The sequence below is a fragment of the Natator depressus genome, chromosome 26, assembly GCF_965152275.1.
Source record: "Natator depressus isolate rNatDep1 chromosome 26, rNatDep2.hap1, whole genome shotgun sequence".
Classification (NCBI taxonomy): domain Eukaryota; kingdom Metazoa; phylum Chordata; order Testudines; family Cheloniidae; genus Natator; species Natator depressus.
This window is the reverse complement of record NC_134259.1, coordinates 506542-528095: the sequence shown is the minus strand read 5'-3', so window position 1 is coordinate 528095 and position 21554 is coordinate 506542. Positions and strand designations below refer to the sequence as shown.

General features: G+C 62.2%; 1 protein-coding gene across 13 annotated transcripts in view; it reads right to left on the bottom strand.

The window, feature by feature from the left end:
* Positions 1–21554, bottom strand: part of ANK1 (ankyrin 1) — a 121419-nt gene that overhangs the window by 7811 nt on the left and 92054 nt on the right. For 8 of the 13 annotated variants that reach the window (XM_074940130.1, XM_074940120.1, XM_074940126.1 and 5 more), the window contains 22 exons: positions 21292–21489; positions 20523–20621; positions 19990–20088; positions 19153–19251; positions 18842–18934; positions 18392–18464; positions 17564–17587; positions 16466–16559; positions 15757–15835; positions 14734–14831; positions 14425–14649; positions 12549–12703; positions 11967–12181; positions 10612–10816; positions 9564–9660; positions 8518–8746; positions 7680–7805; positions 7468–7587; positions 7201–7285; positions 6713–6787; positions 5376–5507; positions 4521–4667 (listed from right to left, as the gene is read on the bottom strand). In XM_074940130.1, the coding sequence (XP_074796231.1) occupies positions 4521–4667; positions 5376–5507; positions 6713–6787; positions 7201–7285; positions 7468–7587; positions 7680–7805; positions 8518–8746; positions 9564–9660; positions 10612–10816; positions 11967–12181; positions 12549–12703; positions 14425–14649; positions 14734–14831; positions 15757–15835; positions 16466–16559; positions 17564–17587; positions 18392–18464; positions 18842–18934; positions 19153–19251; positions 19990–20088; positions 20523–20621; positions 21292–21489 (2767 nt within the window). The remainder of the gene's footprint in view (positions 1–4520; positions 4668–5375; positions 5508–6712; positions 6788–7200; positions 7286–7467; positions 7588–7679; positions 7806–8517; positions 8747–9563; positions 9661–10611; positions 10817–11966; positions 12182–12548; positions 12704–14424; positions 14650–14733; positions 14832–15756; positions 15836–16465; positions 16560–17563; positions 17588–18391; positions 18465–18841; positions 18935–19152; positions 19252–19989; positions 20089–20522; positions 20622–21291; positions 21490–21554) is intronic. The other 5 variants (XM_074940121.1, XM_074940132.1, XM_074940124.1 and 2 more) reach the window with 3 other exon arrangements.

Genomic DNA, 21554 nt, shown 5'->3' with positions numbered 1-21554 from the left:
CACCAGCGCCCTGCACTGCTCCCCTGGCGGCACTGGGTGCCAGCAGAGCCCGTGCCCCAGTGGAAGGGTCTGAGACAGGAGCACAGGCCTCAGGCAGCACCTGGCGCTGGGCTGGTCCCAGTGAGTTAGACAACAGGACCCCCTTGGCAGGGTGAGCTGCCTCCAGCCGGGTTCCCGGGAGGGGTGGAGACAGCTGCTCATGTTTTACTTCTCTGGAGCCTGAGTGCACGGCGTGGTGCTGTGCCAGTGCCTCCCAGTCCCCTGCTAGCCTTGCCCTGGGCTCCCCTGCCCCACAGCTCTGCCGGTGCCCCTCAGCCCCCTGCTAGCCTGCCTGGCCTCCCCTCCCCTCCACAGCTCTGCCGGTGCCCCCCAACCCCCTGCTAGCCCGCCTGGACTCCCCCGTCCCACAGCTCTGCCAGCGGACCCCAGCCCCCTGCTATCCCCACCCCAGGCTCCCCTGCCCCACAGCTCTGCCAGTGCCCCTCAGCCCCCTGTTAGCCCTGCCCTGGGCTCCCCGCCCACAGCTCTGCCTGTGCCCCCCAGCTCCCTGCTAGCCCTGCCTGGGCTCCCTCCCTGCCTTTGCTGAGATCTCTCAATTCTAACCCACAGTGCCCCTATCATAAATATAAAGGGAACCTTTAAAATCCCTCCTGGCCAGAGGAAAAACCCTTTCACCTGTAAAGGGTTAAGAAGCTAGGATAACCTCGCTGGCACCTGACCAAAATGACCAATGAGGAGACAAGATACTTTCAAAGCTGGAGGGGAGGGACAAAGGGTCTGGGTCTGTCTGTGTGATGCTTTTGCCGGGGACAGAACAGGAATGGAGTCTTAGAACTTAGTAAGTAATCTAGCTAGATATGCCTTAGATTCTGATTTCTTTAAATGGCTGGTAAAATAAGCTGTGCTGAATGGAATGGATATTCCTGTTTTTGTGTCTTTTTGTAACTTAAGGTTTTGCCTAGAGGGATTCTCTATGTTTTGAATCTGATTACCCTGTAAGGGATTTACCATCCTGTTTACAGAGGTGATTCTTTTTTACTTTTTCTTCTATTAAAATTCTCCTTTTAAGAAACTGATTCCTTCTTTTCATTGTTCTTAAGATCCAAGGGTTTGGGTCTGTGGTCACCTATGCAAATTGGTGAGGATTTTTATCAAACCTTCCCCAGAAAAAAGGGGGTAAGATTTGGGAGGATTTTGGGGGGAAAGACGTTTCCAAACGAACTCTTTCCTAATAATAATAATACCGGTGTTAGACATTTGGTGGTGGCAGCGAAAGTCCAAGGGCAAAGGGTAAAATAGTTTGTACCTTAGGGAAGTTTTAACCTAAGCTGGTAAAAGTAAGCTTAGGAGGTTTTCATGCAGGTCCCCACATCAGAGTGGGGAAGGAACCTTGACAGGTGAAAGGGTTTTTCCTCTGGCCAGGAGGGATTTTAAAGGTGTTTACCCTTCCCTTTATATTTAAGACAGCCCCCTTGCCAGTCTTGTGCCTCCACATAGCTAAGCCTCCGGGCTCAACTCCGGTCTGGCTCTGGGAGAGACGGTACAGGATTCCCTTGGACTGCAGCTCCCAAGCAGATTGGGGCAGAGACAGGAGGGTGGGGGCTTCAGGAGCCCCTCAGATCAGGGCTGGCTGGTTTGTGGGCTGCGGGCAGAGCTAGCCAGCCAGGCCCCTCCTGCCCTATAGGCGCAGCGCAGTGCTAAGGGGTGGAGGCATGGAGGAGGCTGGGTGCACAGGGACCCAGCACCCCGGCAGCAGCTGCTCATTTCCCGAGCCACCTGCTGAGGCCCAGGTGGGCATTAAAATGGAGATGCAGCTGGGCAGCGGTGGAGCACGCACGGGCCATGCCCAGAGACCCTACAGGCATTGGAGGGCTCTGGATATCTCTCCTATCCAACAGCCCTGACGGCCAGTGATGGGCATGGGGTGCTGCATGTCCTGGGGACACTTGGGGGCAGGGTAGGGGCATCCCAGTAGCACCTGTGGTGGGCAGGGAGTGGGGCATCCTGGTGGCACCCCTGCTGCCATTTGCACACCCATGGAGAGCATGTCGCGGGCATTTCCACAGGGACCTGTGCCCTGGCGCTGTGGCTGCACCGGCACTTTGCCCTGTAACCAAACCGGCTCACATCCGTGCTGTTTGCACACACAGCCCTGGGGCTCTGGCCCGAAGGGCCCTGTCCTGGTCGCTCTGTGGCTGCGAGTGCTGCCAGGTCCTTGCACCTTGTGGCTGACTGCCCAGGGCAGCTGAAGAGGCAGAGGCAGGAGTGCCAGCCACCACGGCCCTGCACATCATGCCACCTCAGCCTGTTCATGCCCTGCTCTCCCCAGGTGCCAGGGACCCTGGCTCTGATCTGAACACGTGTCTGCAGCACAGAGACGTCTTTACCCTGCAGCAGGGCACTCACCAGCACTAGCCAAGACTTGCCCAATGCTGGGCACACGCTGACCAGACCTCCAGAGCCACAGAATCCCCACTGGTCACCTCTCGCCCAACCCAGGGTCGCTCCCTACAGACTGGCCAGTCTGCAATGGCTCCAGCCTTGGGGCTGCTCCATTCCCATCTCACAGCTCCCCTGAGCCACGCCAACCTCCTCTCCCCCAACGTCAGCACCTGGAGAACGTGTCACCTGCCTCCTCAGCCTGCACAGCCCCTGCGATTCTGCTGCCCACACAAACCCTCGGGCGTCTGCTGGCTGGGCCCAGAGCCGGTGCTGCCCAGGTCTCTGCAGGTAAACTCCCCTCTGAGGGCTCTGCTGCGCTGGCAGCTCACTGCTAACTGAGACACAGTGGTTCCAGGGTGTCCAGCAACACTTCCTTGTAGGGGGCACGACTCCCTATGAGGGGCGTTCGGTTATTAACCCTTCTGTGCCATGGGCTCAGTGCTGGGCACAGGCCATCTCCCTCTGGGCTGGGCACAGAGTGAGTTAGGGCCAGGCCTGGCACAGCACAGCAGCACCCGGGGTTCTTCGCCGGCCAGGTGGCTTTGCTCGCCCGGCTCCCACTCAGAGACACTGTTCCCTGTGCTGGGGTGCCGTGCGGAGCCGGCCCTGGGCATTGCTGGGGGAAGCCCACAGAGGGCCAAGCGGACGCACACAGCCATGAGGTGTTGGCAGTGCATGCACGCGCCCGAGCAGGACGGCCGCTCTCCCAGGGCTCAGCTGAGGTGGAGACAGTGGAGACAGGCCGTGGAGGAGGAGGCGAGAACAAGAGGTCAGGAGGAGGTCAGAGGAGAAAGGTGACAGGATGTGATCAACAGGAGCGGCCTGCACCCGGCAGCCTTGAATGGCATGTGTGAGAGAACAGAACAAAGGAGAGAGCATTCAGCATGCAGAGCTCACGGCCACGCCCCCGGGCAAGGCACAAGGGCCCAAAGGGACTCCTGCTGCCAAGGCTGGCACCCGACCACACACCCCTGCCTGGGCCCAAAGGGACACGGGACCACTACGCTTACTGCAGGCACCTGACCATGCCCCCGGCACCCAGCCCTCCGCGCCTGGACACCCCAGGCTGTCTTTATACATGCTGCTGCCCCGCCCAGGGTTGTCACAGGCTACAAGGGAAGTTGCATGAGCCCGGCTTGCAGCAGAAGGCAGGCAGAGGGCAGAGACCTGTCAGCTGGGTGGGAGGGGTGGGGCCGGCAGGGCACGTCTGCTCACTAGTAACATGCTGCAACCCGGGCTGAGCCTGAAGAGCCGTGCAACCTCGCGGCTGAGGGGCCAGGGAGATTGGGCATGAAGGCTAGAGAGCTGGGGTCAGGCCTTGCAGGGTACAGCATGTCTACACTGGAGCTGGAGGGGTCGTTTCCAGCACGGGCAGACGTATGGGCACATTAAAAGGAGCCATGTGGCGGCTGCAGCCTGGGCGGCGGGAGCGGCTATTCTGAGAGCCTGGTTGGGGCTGGCCTTGGGGCGTTTAGCTCCTTGCAGTTGCACTTTCCCCAGAGCGCTGGCATGGGCACACCCACCCCCCACTGCAGATGTCCCCTGCAGCCGCACTGCTCGCCAAGGCGTGCCTGCAGCATGGGAGGCTACAGACCGTGCAGACGCAGTGGTGCAGACTTCGGTATGGGCTAGCAACCCGGCTATGGACCTAGGGTGCCCGGTTTGGACAGCTCGCGCTGTCGCATTGACACCGCTTTCTTAGCTGTGCTGGGGCAGGTATGTCTACCTGTGTCGCACTCACACCTGGCCACAGCATAGAGCCATGCAGGCCGGGCCCTTGGTCTGAGACTGCTTTCTCTGCCCACAGTCAGCCAGTCTGTGGGCAGCCCAGACAGGCTCAACGTCCTGCCCCAGGCCCCCCAGCCTTTACGTCAGTGGGAACTCGGATTTTCTCTGCACGGCTGGAGCAGAGCAGCCTGGCAGGGCCGTTGGTCTCATTGATGTGTCTTGTCTCTGCTTGGCTGGCGTCCCTCCCCAGGGCAATGTCACGCCCGCCCTGCCGAGGGACTCACGGCTCAGGCTCACCCGCGGGAGCATGGGGTCCCCAGTGGGTTCACAGCCGAGTGCCAGGGACTCACCATTCATCTGGGAGGGCGAGAGGGAATAGTCCTTGTCAGCATAATGCCGGTCGCCTTTCAGGCTGTGGCTCTGCCGACCCGAGCCCTCCAGCATGTTGACAATCTCACAGCGGTCGATGCTCCTCAGGGCCGCGTACAGATTCTCCACTGTCAGGGGGAGCAGCTGGTGTCATCAAAAGGCAGCACAGGCCCACCCCTGCCAGGCAGATCTATCCCTGCTGCCCCCACCCACAACACGCCAGCCTCACCCACCCTCTGGAAAGAGGGCCCAGCCCAATGGACTCAGCCACCCTCAAACTGCGCTGCAAATCCCCCTGGGAACAGACATGCATGCAGACCTGTGACCCAGCGCAGGCCAGCTGTGCATGGGAGCCAACAGCGCCCATCTGCACACGTATGAGCCAGCGTAGCATGGTGTGTGCAAGGAAGCACTGCATGTCTGTGGATGGCCCAGCCTCTTCTGGGGGGAAAGCCTGGATAGGATATAGTGGTCCCCTCTTCCCCAACCAACCATGTGTATCCATGCCTGTCCCGGATCCCCGGCCTGCCCTTCCTACTCACGCCCGGCCTGGCTCTGCGGCCTCATGTGTGTATCCACCCCGTCCCTCCTCCCCGGCCTGCCCTGCCTACCCACGCCCAGCTCAGCTCCCCAACCCACCTTGCCTACCCATGCCTGGCCCGGCTCCCCGGCCTGCCCTGCCTACCCACCCCCGGCTCAGCTCCCCGGCCCACCTTGCCTATCCACCCCCCGCCTGGCATGCCTGCTAGAGCCCCAGGCTGGCGGCACAGACCACCTGTGGAACCCCTGGGGTGCTACCTGTGCCCTCGCCCCTGCAGAAGGTGGCAAATACCCACTCTTGGCATTCTTGCCCTCACGGCTGACCCACAGGTTGAGCAGGGCCACGCTCTGCTCCAGCAGGGAGTTGGGGTTCTCCACCCGGATCCTGTTGATATCGTCCACCCCAAACTGCAGCTCCCGGGCCAGCTCTGTAGGAAACACAGCGCATGCGTTAGGCATAGTCCCAGGCTCCCGTGCAGCAAAGAGAGCAGGGGACAGTACCCGCTCCCCAGCATCACGGGAGCAGCCACCTCTGCTCGAGACACCTCTAGGCAAGTAGCCCTGGGGATGCCACCCAGGTCCAGCTGTCACCCACGTGTCTCCACCCATGTCCACCCAGAGCTTGTACATCCCACCCATGCAACAGAATAATGGGGGGGTGTAAAAGGGCAGAAGGTCCCAGTTTAGTGTCACTGGATGTGAAACAGGGCCCGCTGGGCTCAGCCTGGCTGCCTGCAGCTGGGTCACAACTGCTCTGACCGGGAAGGATGGTTCCGGAGCCTCCTGGTAGCCGTGGCTGTAATATAACAAGCGATATCAGCACTGCCCCTGCTGGGTTGGGCCCCAGTGCCAAAGACCTTGCTGCCCTGCTTCAGGAAGCAGGAAAACTTACAAATGCAGAGCAAAATCCTGTCCTGGCTGGCACAGAGATGGGGTGTGTGTGCATGCTAGCGATGTGCAAGGTGCACCAGTGCATGCCTGTGTGTGTGGAAGAGGGCAGTGCACAACAGTGTACATCCATGCCACAGGGCGGTGCACAGCAGTGTGTGCATGCGAAGGTGTGTGTGCACATCCCCGCAAGGGGGCAGTGCACCAGTGTGCATGGGTACACAAGGTGGTGGTGCAATGGTGTGCATGCATACCAAAAGGTAGTGCACAGGCATGTGGGCATGGGAATGTGCAAGGGGAAGGTGTACTGGTGTGCGGGGTCATGTGAGGGGACGGTGCACCGGCATGCATGCACACTGGCTGGGACTGTACTCTCTTTCCTAGCCCCGCTGTCAGGGAGACAGAGCAGGATGTGGACCCGGTGCTCCCAGTGAACACACCCACCACCTGCTGCAGCAGCCTAGCCAGTGAGCTGCTGTTGGGGTGCACACAGATGTAGGAGGCTGCCCAAGCTCAGCCCCCAACTGCTCCACAGCCCCCAGAGCAGTCCCACCGCCGGACAGGCAGCGTAAACTCGTGCCTGCTGTCAGCCCAGCTACCTGATTCGATGTCAGAGTGAGCTGGGCCGGGCAGTGCCCCACCGGGAGCTGGAAGCAACGCAAGCAAAGCCTGCCCTGGTGCACTGAACTGCAGAGAGCAGGGGTCCGCACCCCCTCGGTGCAGAGAGCGCCAGGCACAGACTCACCAGCCCAGCTGAGGCCCAGTTGCTCCGAGATAACAGCCATCTTCACGTCAGCCTTCTCCGTGCCGCTCAGAGGCCCTAGGGGACATGAGCACGTCACAGCAGCGTCTGCTCAGGCCCTGCTCCTACTCGCAGCCCGGGTGTGGTCGCAGGCAGGGAACCCAGCCAGAACCCAGGGAAAAGGTGAGCTGCAAGCACTGCCCTCCCCTCAGTGTGGGGTAGGGCAGGGCAACCTAGCCACTGGGCCCAGCCCCTCCCTCTTGTGGCTCTTCCCAAGCACCAGTGGGCTGTGGAGGGCCAGGCGTGGATAGGCAGGGCGGGCCGGGAAGCCAGGACGGATGTGGATAGGCAGGGTGGGTGGGGGAGCTGCGCGGCAGGGTGGATAGGCAGGGCAGGCTCAGGGGTGGATAGGCAGGGCAGACTCGGGGGTTGGATAGGCAGGGCGGGCCGGGTGCCTGGCCGGGAGTGGATAGCCAGGGTGGGCTGCATACCCAGAGTGTTCTCACTGAGGATGCTGTATCTCTCTCGCAGAGCCAGCGGTGTCAGAGTCCTCCTTCGCTCCTCGCTGCCAGTCCCCTGGAGGAGAAGCCACCATGGGTCACCAGCCCCACAGGGAATGGAGCCATCCAGCCCCTCAGTCTGGGAGCTCCCTGGCGGGAACTGGCAAGACCCAGGGAGCCCAGCCCACCCCAGGGGTTTGGGTTGGATCCCCCAGTAACGCCCCAGCTGCCCGGGCCCCTGGCCCAGCGCTCACTGACCTTGGTGCATGGCGGCATGGTGATGTTCAAGTGGCACAGGACATGCTGCAAGTCCTCGTACTTCATGGCCTTGCGCAGGAAGGAGAGCGAGCCACCTGCCTCCCGGCTGCTGTCCCTCACCTAGACACCACAACACAGGTGGGCAGCATGGAGCAGAGACGGGCCCGCGGCCCAGCCCGGCCCAGCCGCTCAAACCCTCAGGCGGCTGTTACCTTGACGGGGATGGCCAGCCGGTTCTCCTGGAAGGACTGGAAGTGGAAGCTGCGCTGCTGCGTGGCCTTCTTGACAGGCACCAGGTTCCCTGAGAGCTCGACATGCAGGGGCATCCCCTCCAGCACCTGGCAGAGCGGGGAGGGGTCAGGCTCAGAGCTCCCTTTTCCCCTGCCCCACAGGGCCCCAGCGCGGTGAGGGGCGGGGGCTCAGGCAAAACTGGGTGCAGAAACTTCAGGCATTTTGCGGGGGGGATAGCTCAGTCGTTTGAGCATTGGCCTGCTAAACCCAGGGTTGTGAGTTCAGTCCTTGAGGGGGCCGTTTAGGGATCTGGGGCAAAAATTGGGGATTGGTCCTGCTTTGAGCAGGGGGTTGGACTAGATGACCTCCTGAGGTCCCTTCCAACCCTGATATTCTATGATATTCTGATATTATAGGGATGAGGAGTGATGTGGTTGTCTGGCTCACTGCCCCCCAAAATGGACCCGGCTGAGGGGTCCTGTTCTCTGTACCTACAAGCTCTGTTTGAGACTGTGTTCCTGTCATCTAATAAACCTATTTTACTGGCTGGCTAAGAGTCACGTCTGACTGCGGAGTTGGGGGGCAGGACCCTCTGGCTGCCCCAGGACCCCGCCTGGGCGGACTCGCTGTGATTCTATGACTCCTCCCTGACATCCCTTAGCCAGGGAGCAGGCAGGACCCGGCCCCCCCAAACCCCCAGCACTGAAGCTGGGTAAGTGGGCGGGGGCTGCACAAACCAGGCCTTATTGTGCAGTGAGCAGGGGAGGGCTGGGACACCCCAAGGGCCGTCCACGCACCAGGCGGAGGGAGGGGCGCTACCTCGATGTCCCTGCTGCGGGCCACTTCGCGGAAGTTCTCGTGCTGCTCCAGCGTCTTGTCCACCTTGTCGTCGGTCATGCAGTAGCAGCGCAGTCGCCCCTCCCGTGCATTGTTCATCTTGGCAAACACCACAAACTTGGCCATGTAGGGCACGGCCGTCAGCTCCTTGTACAGCATGGTGGCAAAATGGACGGCCTCGGCTGTGCGCGGGCAATCCGCCAGCCAGAACCTGCAGGGCATGAGCCGCAAGCTGGTCATTACGGCACAGCCGGGGGCCCCTTGAGCCTGACGCACCCACGCCAGGCCTCCCCCAGCACTGAGCACCAGCGGCGCTTGCTGGCTTCCCATAAACCACATCCAAAGAACAAAGATTTCAGCTATTTCGGGCCGTTCTGGGGCACCAGGCCGGCATTGCAGTGCATGGCACACCGGGCACTGGTCAGTCACGAGAGAGCGACAAAGGAAGAGAACAGAAAAATGGGGGAAACCCCATAAAATAAAATGAACTCCAACACAACCCTCCAGCATGACTGCAGGCTCTCCGCTCGCGAGCAGCCCAGAGCAGACTCGCGCTGGGGGACTGCTTGGCCCCTGCTTTTGCCCAGGGCACCCCCTGCTGGACATTGCTGTGTTCACAGAAGACAGGGCAGGCTTGCGTTTGCACGTATGTGATAGTACAAGCGTGCGAGGCTTGCAGTGGCCTAGGCACATGGGAATCTTTGTTCAGACGCCACCGGGGCTTGGTGGCCCAGGGGCTTGAGGTGCCAGAGGAGAACCCTGGGGAATACTGGCACGTTTCCCTTCAGGCAGCAAGAGCTGGCCTTGTGATCCAGGCTCTGGGCTGGGACTCAGGGGTGCTGGGTTCAGGTCCCAGCCCTGCCACAGCTTCCTCTGGGACTGCAGCTGAGTCACTGAATCACCTGCGCCTCAGCCCTGCTCTGTGACCTGGCACCTAGATGGGCTCTGGCCAAGCTCCATATGCCCCACAGCCCCAGCCGGGTCATCAGCCCCCAGACCAGACAAGGCGCCGTGCACCTGTCGCTCACCTGGCGGATACATTAGTGGTGAAGTTGGCACACTCGTTGGCATAGACCAGCTTCGTGGTTCCTGTGATATCCTCCCACTGTGCTTGGGCTGTGCCTCCTATAAGGACACAACAGGACCTGACGCACCGCCCCAGCCCGCAGAATCTGCCCCTGGCCCCTCTGCAGCTTGGGATCTGCCCCTGGCTGCTTCATCCCCTGGGATCTGTCCCGCGCTCCATCACCACCCAGGATTCACCCCCTTGTCCCCCAGGATCCTCCCCAGGCCCCTTTGCTGCCTGTGATCTACCCTGGCCCCTTCCGTCCCCTAGGCTCTGCCCCCTGGCTCCCTCATCAACTGGAATATGACCTCCCAGTGCCCCGTGATCTGCCCCCTACTCTACTGTGATCTACCCCTCAGCACCCTTACTGCCCAGGATGCACCCTGTTTGCCTGCCCCCAGCTTCTTTAGCTCCATCCCAGCCCCTCAGCACCTTCCCCTCACCACCCCCACCAAGCCACTCCCAGAGCCACCTGTCTGCACAGAGACCCCACTGCCCTGGAGACACCGGCTTCCATCCCCCAGCCCCCACCTAGCTGCGGAAGAGTGAACCTCATTTGCAGCAAAGCAGGGGAGCGCACAGGGAGAGGGAAGGACCCTGCGGAGCAGGGAGCAGTGCAGGATGGAAGGGGGAAGGACCCCAGGGAGCAGCGCAGAGGGGAAGGGGGAAGGACCCCAGGGAGCAGGGAGCAGCGCAGAGGGGAAGGGGGAAGGACCCCAGGGAGCAGGGAGCAGCGCAGGGTGGAAGGGGGAAGGACCCCAGGGAGCAGGGAGCAGTGCAGGATGGAAGGGGGAAGGACCCCAGGGAGCAGCGCAGAGGGGAAGGACCCCAGGGAGCAGGGAGCAGCGCAGGGTGGAAGGGAGAAGGGCCCCAGGGAGCAATGCAGAGGGGAAGGGGAGGAGAAGGAGCCCTGGGGCAGGTGGGGGAGCAGTGCCAGGGGAAAGAGCCCCAGCATGGCCACCCTGCACTGCCCTAAGGCAGTTGCAGCAGGGTGGGGCAGGTGCTCTCACCGACAACGCTGCAGAGCAGGCGCAGGCTGGTGGTGTCGCCCTCCCCGCTGTCCCGGGGATTGTCCTTCCAGGAGGGCGGGAGCGGGATGCGGAGCCCTATGGGCCGGTGGAACTTCCTGCGGCGCGGCTCCACAGTGACGATGGGACTGAAGGTCGCCTGGTTCCCCAGCAGCTTTGTCACCAGCTCATCCGGCACGGGCTGCGCCTGCGGGACAGAACAGGCAGGGCCATGAGGGCCAGCCCCCCACCACCCCCAGGTCGGGAGCAGTCACCGGCTGGCACCCCTTGCCCTGGGAGATGATGGAGTACTGCTGCCCAGCACGGCTGGCCTGGAACCAGCACGCTGCCTGGGAAGAGCCCGCCTCATCTTCGTCTGCCCATCCACTCCGGAGGCAGGGATACCCGGTACCGGCACTGCTGGCATAGACCCCATCCCTCTGTCCGTCTGTCTGTCCCCAGGGGCAGGGACACCCGGTACCTGCACAGCCTGCCCAGGCCCCGTCCCTCTGTCCGTCTGTCCGTCCCCAGGGGCAGGGACACCCGGTACCTGCACTGCTGGCATAGACCCTGTCCCTCTGTCCGTCTGTCTGTCCCCAGGGGCAGGGACACCCGGTACCTGCACTGCTGGCCCAGGCCCCATCCCTCTGTCCGTCTGTCGGTCCCCAGGGGCAGGGACACCCGGTACCTGCACTGCTGGCATAGACCCTGTCCCTCTGTCCGTCTGTCTGTCCCCAGGGGCAGGGACACCCGGTACCTGCACTGCTGGCCCAGGCCCCGTCCCTCTGTCCGTCTGTCTGTCCCCAGGGGCAGGGACACCCGGTACCTGCACAGCCTGCCCAGGCCCCGTCCCTCTGTCCGTCTGTCTGTCCCCAGGGGCAGGAACACCCGGTACCTGCACAGCCTGCCCAGGCCCCGTCCCTCTGTCCGTCCCCAGGGGCAGGGACACCCGGTACCTGCACTGCTGGCATAGACCCTGTCCCTCTGTCCGTCTGTCTGTCCCCAGGGGCAGGGACACCCGGTACCTGCACTGCTGGCCCAGGCCCCATCCCTCTGTCCGTCTGTCGGTCCCCAGGGGCAGGGACACCCGGTACCTGCACTGCTGGCATAGACCCTGTCCCTCTGTCCGTCTGTCTGTCCCCAGGGGCAGGGACACCCAGTACCTGCACTGCTGGCCCAGGCCCCGTCCCTCTTTCTGTCTGTCCGTCCCTAGGGGCAGGGACACCTGGTACCTGCACAGCCTGCCCAGGCCCCGTCCCTCTGTCCGTCTGTCTGTCCCCAGGGGCAGGGACACCCGGTACCTGCACTGCTGGCCCAGGCCCCGTCCCTCTGTCCGTCCCCAGGACCATGGAGACTGCTACCTGCAGAGCCAGTTTGACTCTCTTGGTCACGGCTGTCTCTGGGAAGGTGGCCTGCACCGTGGGAACCAGCGTACTCTTCAGACACCCCCCTTCGGGGCCAATCAGGTCACAGTCCTGGCAGACACGGGACATCACCACGAAGTAGAGGGGGAAATTGGTGCTGATGATGCGGCAAATCCTCTTCTTCTCCAGCTCCTCCAGGCTCTCCAGCTCTGTAACAGCAGCCCCACTTTGAGAAAGCAGGGCCCAGCCATGCACTGGCCCTGCCTCCACTTCACCCATCCCCATGTCACCCAGCCCCATGCCAGCCTTGCCAACACTCTGCACCAGCCCCACCACTAACCCACCCCATTTGGCTACCAGCCCCACCCCTACCCACCCTGCCTGGCCATGCCCCATCCCTGCCCCCACTCTGCCCGACCAAGCCTCAGCCCTGCCTGCATGTGCCAGCCCTGCCCAGGCACACTCTGCCTACCGCCTTGGCTGTCACCTGCAGCCAGGCACGGCCGCCCTGCCCCACAGGGAGCTGCTCTGCCGCGGCAGAGCCCCTCCAGCCTGCCCCTGGCCTAGCGCACTCACCTTCGTCCATGCCGTTGAGCACCTGGTCCAGGTAGCTCTCGCTGTAGCGGTTGTGGTGTTCCTTCCAGATGGAGCCGTTCTCACTGCACAGCACCACCAGCTCCCGATCCCGCCGCCCGTAGGACCCAAAGTGTGGGATCTCCACAATCACAGGGCTGCAGGAGAGAGCACGGCGCTGAGAGGGGCCTGGGGCTGAGCTGTGCCGCTGACACAGCAGGGAGCACCACTCAGCAGGGCCTCACCAGGAGGGAATCAAGCCGCCCAGACGGGGGAGGGCAGGGGAGCCTAGTGGGTAAAGCCCAGGAGAGGGAACCAGGACATCTGTGGTCTGGGACTCACCCTGTGGCCTTGGGCTAGTCTCTTTGCACTGATCCTCGGCCTCCCCCCGCCCCAAAGGTGCCAATCCTCCCTAGGGGTCATGGGACTGGCCGCTTGCAAAGGACTCCACAGGTCCCACTGGCCCATTATAATGGGGCCTGCTTGCTTGCGGCACTTGGTATCAGTGTGCTGGGCTCCAAGGGCCAAGCCCCTGCCTACGGGGTGTGACGCTGGCAGGCCAGGTGCCAGCTCGTGCCAAAGGCCCATGTCTCCGCTGCACACTGACAAATACATGGCTGGAACCCGTCCGACTCACCTGGGTGTTAGTATTGTTAAAATGGGCATTAGGATTCTTAGCATGTGTTTAGACTTTAAGAACGCTGGTAAGCGGCTGCCTGCATAGGTCTCATAGCATCTGGATCCCATATTGTACGGTAATATTTGAGCATTTGTTTTGTAAGTGTCTCTGCCACTGCAAAGCACCAGACAGGAGAGAGACATTAACTAGTGTAAAGTGCTGCTCTCCAACAAGAGCTGTTATGACCTGGCCAACAAGGAAGACTCATCGACACCAGACGGACTAAAGAGGGACATTAAAGAGGACAGAAGTGTTTGTAGCTCTGTTCTTCCCCCCATGAAGATGAGTCACACAAGTGGATTTCTCCCAGCAGCTGAGTTCTCAGCTCAGAGCACTGGGGGGAAGGGAATAAAAACCTCTGACAAGAAGGAACTGGATCTCTATGCTGCTTGAACTCTGGAGGCAAGGTTTCTAGGGCTCCCCAGCTGCTCAGCCTGGGTTAGCCCTAAAGGACGTACCGAGCTTGCTTATTATAGAAGCTTCTAATACTTTTTGAAACTTCAGACTGGAACTCTGTATGTGTATATCTATGTGTATCTGCTTTAACTTTGTAAATAACTCTCGTTTCCTTTCCCTGGTAACAAATCTATATATCATTTATTACAGGACTGGCTACAAGCACTGGCTTTGGTGAGAGCTCCAGGTGCAACTGATCTGGGGTAAGAGACTGGCCTTTGGGACTGGGAGTGACCTGCATTGCTGTGATTGGTGCTGTAAGGGACCATCAGCCACAGAGGCAGGCCCCCTTGGATGACAAGAGACCAGTCTGTGACTCATGGTAAGGCTGTTACAGTGCCTGAGGAGTTAACCTTGATAACTGACTGATTCTAAGGGCAGAACTCAGCACCAATGGGGGCTTGCACCCAGGTGCTCTGAGGTCAGAACTCACGCTCCCATGTCACTGAAGGGCAGCTCGACACGGGGTACAGACCAGAAGGTGTAAAATTCCTGGGCCTGACCGTCAGCTGGTGTAAACTGCCACAGTGCCACTGGCCACAGGGTGGTATGGCACCATTGGTCTGGGCAGCGCCTGTGGCTGCAGGGGGCTGTGCCAGTCGACCCCAACGGAGGGCCAGGCCCCTCTCTCTGCCAGTGCTAGCAGCAAAGGGAAGCAGAGGCCTGGCTGTCACCTCCCCTGCTCCCTCCAGGAGGGTAGAGATCGGGGCTCTGACTGGGAACTGACACCTCCCCACCGCTCACCTCAGGAACTGTGCCCCAGCGGGTCCCAGTGCAATGATCCTACTGGCCAGACCCTCCTCCTCAGCCAGGGGCGGTGGTGTTGTCAGTTTCTGCGGCTTTACCAGGCGGCAGGTGATGCGGGTGGGCGCAGCGCAGGTCCGGGGGGGAATGATCACTCGCAGCCCGTTGTGACGGCTGCCCCTCATGGAGCCGCCGCGGGCGTCCACCATGAAGCTCACCAGGAACCTGCAAGGACAGACAAACCCGGGTGTCCCACCGAGACTCACCAACTGCCTGGCATGAGGGTGTGCATAGGAGCTGGGCACTCACCCTGTGTGCACGGGGCTGGCCACAGGGCTGATGTTGTCCGAGGTCTCTGTCGCGGGGCTGCTGGGGATTAAGGAGTCTTCGTCGAACTCCTTGGACGGCTGAGCGAATAGGAAACAGCTCGTTAGACACAGCTTGCTTGCCCTTCCCATCTTGCTATGCTGGGGCTCCTGGCAAAATCCTGGCTCCCGTACGGTGGGCTATCACCACTCCCATGCCAGTTGAGACCTTGCTGGCGATAGGGCCAGGCCCACTGAAGTCCAAGGGGAGAAAATGTCCCTTCTCATTACAGCCCATTACAAAACCTCAGCCAGGGGCTGGTACTGGGACCTGGTGAGGCTCAGAGCCAGCTTGGGAAGGTCCCGAATATTGGAAACCTGAGGAACCAAGAGGCAGTGGCCTTGGACTCCTGCAGGCCCTGTGGCCTGGAACCTCAGCACCTTTATCGCCTCTGCCAGCAGCTCTGCCTCTCGCCACCAGCCAGAGAGGGCCCGGCCTCAGCTCCAGCCTCCTCTGAGGCCCCTGGAACCCAGCATGCACCCAGAGATACAGCTGCAGCACCCCTGTCTGCCAGAGGCCCCTCAAAGCTGCCCCAGCTGACCTCCCAGCCCGGGCCAGCCCTGCCCACAGGCATTGCCAGGGGTGCAGCTCAGGATGGCACCCACTCTGCATGGGTGGGAATAGGGACACAAGAGAGAGGGGGTCTGCCAAGCCCAAGCTGGCTGGGGAAAGCCCCTGCCCAGAGGACAGCTCTGAGCCAGACCCCACAAGAGCTGGATGGCCAGCACAGCATGAGGGCGGAGGTGCAGTGGCTGCAAGCCCCCTTTCCCCAGGGCAGGTGAAGGAGGCGGCTCCTCTGCAGCTCCTGCTCCTCATGTCTCCAGCTGGCTTCTGATTGCCCTCCCCAGCCGTTCTCTCACTAGACAAGGCGTTTGGAATGGACCGGGCCAGACCTCGGTTGTGCCAGGCATTACCCTGCAGTGCAGCCAGCCAGGACTCCCTGGCCCTGGGTGGGGCAGAACCCACCTGCTCAGGCTCCTCTGGTTTGATCACCACAGTCTCAGGTGTGACGCAGGGGATCCGCAGGATGGCTGGAGACTCCACCCTGGGCAGGTGACAAGGGATACGGTCACAAGCAGCCTGTGACAGCAACGCTTGTGTGCTACGATTCCCCTGTGGGCCCCAGGCCCTGGAGCACCCGCCGAGTGTGAGGTGTCCCTGAGAGAGGGCTCTGCACAGACCCCAGGCCCACGAGCACCGACTCTCGCAAAGGACCACGCCACGAGTGACCTGCACTCCCCGGCGCTGGCCTGACCCCACCGCTCTCTGGGGAGTGGGCTCCATGCTCCCAGCACCCCTGGTGTGAGCCACTGGCTTGGGGAGAAGGGGGACAGCATTACCCTGGGGACAGCAGCAGGGAGGTAAAGCTCAGGCTGGAAAGGGCCTTGTAGACTGAGCTAGGCTGAACCCCCTCACCAGCCCCCCCACGCCATGTCTGCCCCACAGCCCCACCATGCCACCTCTGCCCCACAGCCCCATGCCTGCCCCACCATGCCACCTCTGCCCCACAGCACCACACCTGCCCCACCATGTCATGGCCACCCCACAGCACCCACCTGCCCTGCCATGCCAGCTCTGCCCTAGAGCACCCCCGCAGCAACACGACACCTCTGCCTCACAGCATCTGCCCCACTATGCCATGACTGCCACTACACCACCGTGCAGTGCTTCTTACACTTGATCCAGCTTGGGGACAAACTCCATCTCCTTCTCCTCATCCTGCTCCCTGGAATCCTGCTTCTCAGGCCTGGTGTCAGCCAGCTCCTCCCCTGGAACCAAGACATGGCTCAGCCCACCGGGGCAGAATGGCAGAGGGCCAGACGTCAGGTCCTCTCCCTGCCCCGGCCTGGGCTAGCACAGAGCTAAGCTGGTTGTGCCCAGCTCCCCATGGGCTGGCATCTCCACCCCCAAGCCAGGGCTTGTTTCTTGGCTCCTGGTGTCAGCCAGCAACACTGCCCCACTTTTGGCCAGCCTGTCTCCAGGGGATGCTGTCTGCCAGCTGGGCTGCCTTGTCTCTGGGTGCGAGGCCCATGCCGCGGGTTAGCATGACATGAGCTGTGGTTGATGTTACAGCTGCCCAGGCAGCATGCTGGCCCCTCTCCCAGAAGATCCTTACCCTTCCTGCTGACGGGTGCTCTCCTGCCCGGCCTGCTCCCTGAGCGCCCTGCCGAGGGCATGGTGCAGCGGGATGAAGGTTGGTGCATGGGACGGGAGAGACCCGTGCTCCCCGATTACCAGTCCAATTTACACTTGGGGCAGGGGGCTCAGCCCACTCTGACAGGATTCCCCCGGGAACAAAACCCAGCGTTCTGGTGTCGGAGAGGCCAGAACCCCTGGGGCAGGAGGGGCCCGGACACAGCAGGCCAGGAACATCTCGGCATCCAGGCACCCAGATGAAATCAGGAGCGCTGCAGTGGGCAGTCCCTGCTGGGCAAACCTGGGCGCCCATCTCCCACAAAACACAGGCTCAGGCTCCCTTCCTCCAGCGAGCACCCCTTGCCCGGGCGCTTTGCCTGCCCCTGGCTGGCCTGGGAGCCCCTGGGAGTGAGGGGGTGGTTAGTAGGAGACAATGCCCATTCATGCAATCAGCACAAGGACGGCAGCATGGGCACAGACAGATGGGCAGGGCGCAATGGCGTTAGGGCCCCGGCTGGCTCCAGCCCAGCAGCAACCAGGGCCGATGGGAAGGCCCGCGGAGTGGGATGGGTCAGTGAGCGCGTGTGGGTGAAATGGGGTGGTGAAGCGGGGCCACAGTGACACACACAGTCCATACCCATGACAGTGACCTGAGTGGAGCCTGCAAAGCAAGAAGAGTCAGAGTTGAGGAGCGGGCGGGAGAGGCACGTGAGCCACATGTGACGCTCACTGCCCTGTGGATACCAGGCACGGCCCCTGCCACGCTCGTGGGGGCAGCTCACCAGGGCTCGCCGCAGCGGGGAACTGGGAACTGCTACAGCTGGGACCCCGACGGTGTGGCCTGACGGGGGCAGCGGTGTGTGCTGCCAGAGCCCACCCTCCTTGGGCAGCCTCAGCCATGGGTAGCTCTGCACCCATGGTGAGAGCCCCTGGGCCTGGGCAGGGGCTACAGGGGTCTGGGGTGTCTCTCCTTGGTGGCCTTGGGGAAGTGTGCATATCTCTGATGTCACAGACCCCCAAGAGCTGGCCCGGCACAGCTCCCCCCTTGATCCCAGGGAGACCCCGCCTGGCAGAGCTCCCCCCTTCACCCTCAAGGAGACGCCGCCCGGCAGAGCTCCCCCCTCACACCCGAGCGAGACCCCGCCTGACAGAGCTCCCCGCTTCACCCCCAGGGAAACCCTGCCCATCAGAGCTCCCCCCTTCACCACCCCAGGTAGATCCTGCCCAGCAGAGTTCCCCCCTTCACCTCCAGGGAGATCCTGCCTGGCACAGCTCCCCCCTTGATCCCAGGGAGACCCCGCCTGGCAGAGCTCCCCCCTTCACCTCCAGGGAGATCCCTCCTGTCAGAGCTCCCCCTATTTCCACTGGCACATCTCCTCTCTGCCCTCCAGAGACACTGTGCCTGGCAGAGCCCCCAGCCCGGGGGGGTCCCTGGCCTGCAGGAGCTCTGCTGTCCTGCCCTCACCTTCATCCTCGGACACATCCAGGATCTCATCCACCGTCTCAGGGAAGCTCATGCGGTGCTTGTCACTGACCAACTGTGAGAGGGAGAGAGAGTCAGAGCTGGGCAGGCCCCAGAGCCTCAGCCGGGCACACCCAGCCCACCCAGTGCGGCTTGCTGGGCCAGCCTGGAGCTAATGGAGCTGGGCCTTCAGCTCACCCCAGGGACTCAGACCCAGAAGCCTGGGTTCAAACCTCTCCACCAACGACCCACCCAGGGCGTAAGCTGACACCACAGCTGGGCAGCAGGAGCCTCGCCAGCCCGGGCCGCTGTGGGCAGCACCAGGTGGCACCAGAGCTCCCCGTGGCTGAGCCAACCCCCCATGGGATCCTCTCCCCAAGGCCAGGCCCCAGGGATCATCCCAGAGCGTATGCAGGGAGTGCCCCGCGCTGCGAGGGAGGGGCAGGGACTCACCGGGGTGCTGGTTTCTTCTGTAACTAATTTTAGCACGTCCGTGACAGAGATGTAGCCGAGGCGCTTAGCGATGGCCAGGGGCGTGGTGCCATTCTGCACAGGGAGAGAGGGGGCAGGGTTAGCCATGTGGGGCGGGACTGCACTGGTGTGCATGGCAGGATCCCCCAAGCGAGAGGACGCTTGTAAGAGAGAGCGCGTGTGAGCGAGGGGCGGCAGGGCATGAGCTGCAGGGCAGGGCAAGTGTGCAGGGCGAGTGTGAGTGGCACATCTCAGAGAGCAGCCTCGGGGCTGGCATCACCCGCGGTACTCACCGTGCTGACCTCATTGGGGGAGGCGCCGTGCTTCAGCAGCAGTGTGACGATATCCGTGTGACCCTGCTGAGCAGCCTGGTGCAGAGGGGTGTACCCTAGCTGCAAAGGGAGGCAGAGGGCTGTGACAAAGCGACGGGTTGCAATGTTTTTATGATCCCTGAGTGTGCCTCAGATTCCCTTATAAGCTGCACTGTTACCTGGCGGGCGATGGGATGGGGCAGTGGGGGACTGTGCTCTCAAGACAGGACAAGAGACACAGGCAGGAATGTCACCTCCTGGCCTGAAGCCTGAATGGGTCATTCGAAAGGACTGGCTGAGGCTAACCCCAGGTCAATGGAGCATCTATCTGAGAAGACAATGACAAATGCAACCCCCAGGACACTGACACCCAGCAGCCAGTGACCCAGAGGGAAAGGGATTTGTCCACCTCTCCGGGTGCCCGGGGTCAGAGAGGCATAGGGGGCTGGGCCCATTCTCTGGACATGCTGGATGGTCCCCAGGCTGCTCTGCCTTCTCCCACGCTGCCCCTCCCAGTCAGAAACACATGGGCTGCTCAAAGCAGCTGGGCTGTGGGGAGGTGCCCAGCAGAGCCGGCTGCTGGCTCTGGGCTCCCAGGAAGGCTCAGTCAGCCATAGTCTGTGCTGGGCCCGGCCACCACCTGACCCCTGCAAGCAGCAGCCACCCGGCCACGGCATGAGATGGAGCCAAACCCAGGTGCTCAGCCCCCTCCCGCAGCCTGGGGAGGCACTCCACAGAGCAGAGAGGTGGCGGACATGGCTGCCCACTGCAGGCAGGCGTGGCATATGGGCGCAGAGAAGGTTAGAGGGCTCTCTGTACCTTCGTCTTTGCATTGACGTCTGCCTGGTGCTGCAACAAAAATTTCACCAGCTTGATGTTCCCATAATGGCTGGCCACGTGCAGCGGTGTGTAGCCCATCTGAAAAGCAGACCAGGGACCCGGGCTCATACAGCCATCGCACGCCAACCCGCTCCCTCGCCCTGACTCAGGGTGCACCATCCACATGGGGCTGGGGGGCCCACAGTGCAGCAGGCACATCAGATTGGAGCCACTCCTGGCACCAACCTTGTGCCCTGGCAGTGCCATGCCAAGAGCTCAGAGCCATTGCAGAGTACCCCAAGCACCCCGCCCCCTGGCTGTGCCAGGAGCCCCCTCCTATCAGCATCCTTTGGGGCAGGAGGGGAACAGTGGGGCAGGAGCCCTGAGAGGTAAGCCGAGGAGACTGTCAGAAGGAGAAATGCCTTCTGCTGTTGGCTTTCAGGAACTGGGAGCTAGAGAGCAGGGCTGGGCGGGCGGGCGGGGGGGCTAAGCCCCTGCACGTCTGCAGTGAGAGCCTGTGCCTCCCTCTTTACCCGGGTCACTGCATCCATTGTGACGCCATGTCTGATCAGAACATCAGCGACTGGCACGTGCCCCTCTTGGGCTACCAGGTGCAGAGGAGTCAGGCCACTCTGAAAAGAAAGCCAGGTCACATACTATGGTCGGGCCACCCACCTCCATGGGGGTCAGGGCCGTGGCACCCTGCCTCTGTGGAGGGCAGGGCTGTGACGCCCCCCTGTCTCCATTGGGGTCAGGGCTGCGCCACCCCTCCCACCTCCATGGGGGTCAGGGTGACGCGACGCAGAGTCGGTTATTAACATGTCAGACATACACGACCGTGGGCACTGCCGTCCAGCGCAGCACAACACTGGAGGCAGGCGGCAGGCGAGTCCAGCCCCAGCGTAACCCAGAGAAGCTGGCGCAGCGGCTCTGGGGAACGTCAGTTTGAATTTGGCATCCAAATATATGGTTCAAACACAGCTCACCCGGCGACACCTTTAAAGCTCCCCTGGGGCAGGAGCAAGACAGGTCCCCCTGGACACAACCACTGCCCCTGCCCCATGGGAGGGCGACGGGGGAAGTGGGCTCCCCAACGTAGCCAGGTGCCAGGACTTGCCCAGAGCCAGCAGGGCAGTGCAGGGGTCAGGACTTGGGGGCCCTGCCCTCCAGCCACTGGCCCTTGCTGCCTCCTTGGCTCCTTCCCACCCTGGAGGGCTCCCCATGTGCCAGGAAAGCCTGGCGAAGTGGGTTGTTCCCAGCCTTCCAGGCAAGAGCCCATGTCCCTGGCTCCGCTCTGCTCACCTTGTTGCCCAGGTTCCCATTGGCCTGTTTGGAGATGAGCAGTGCCGCCATGTCCGCGTGCCCCTCCTGGGCAGCAAGGTGCAGAGGCATCACACCCTGCATGGACTCAGCGTTAGCAGAGGCCCCGTACTGCAGCAGGCTGCTGGCCACCTCCAGCTGGTTCTGCTTGGCCGCAATGTGCAGGGGGGTGTAACCGTTCTGCAGGGAAAGAGGAGTCACTCACCTGGCAGACGCTGGGCAGCCCTGCTAGGTCCCAACCAGTC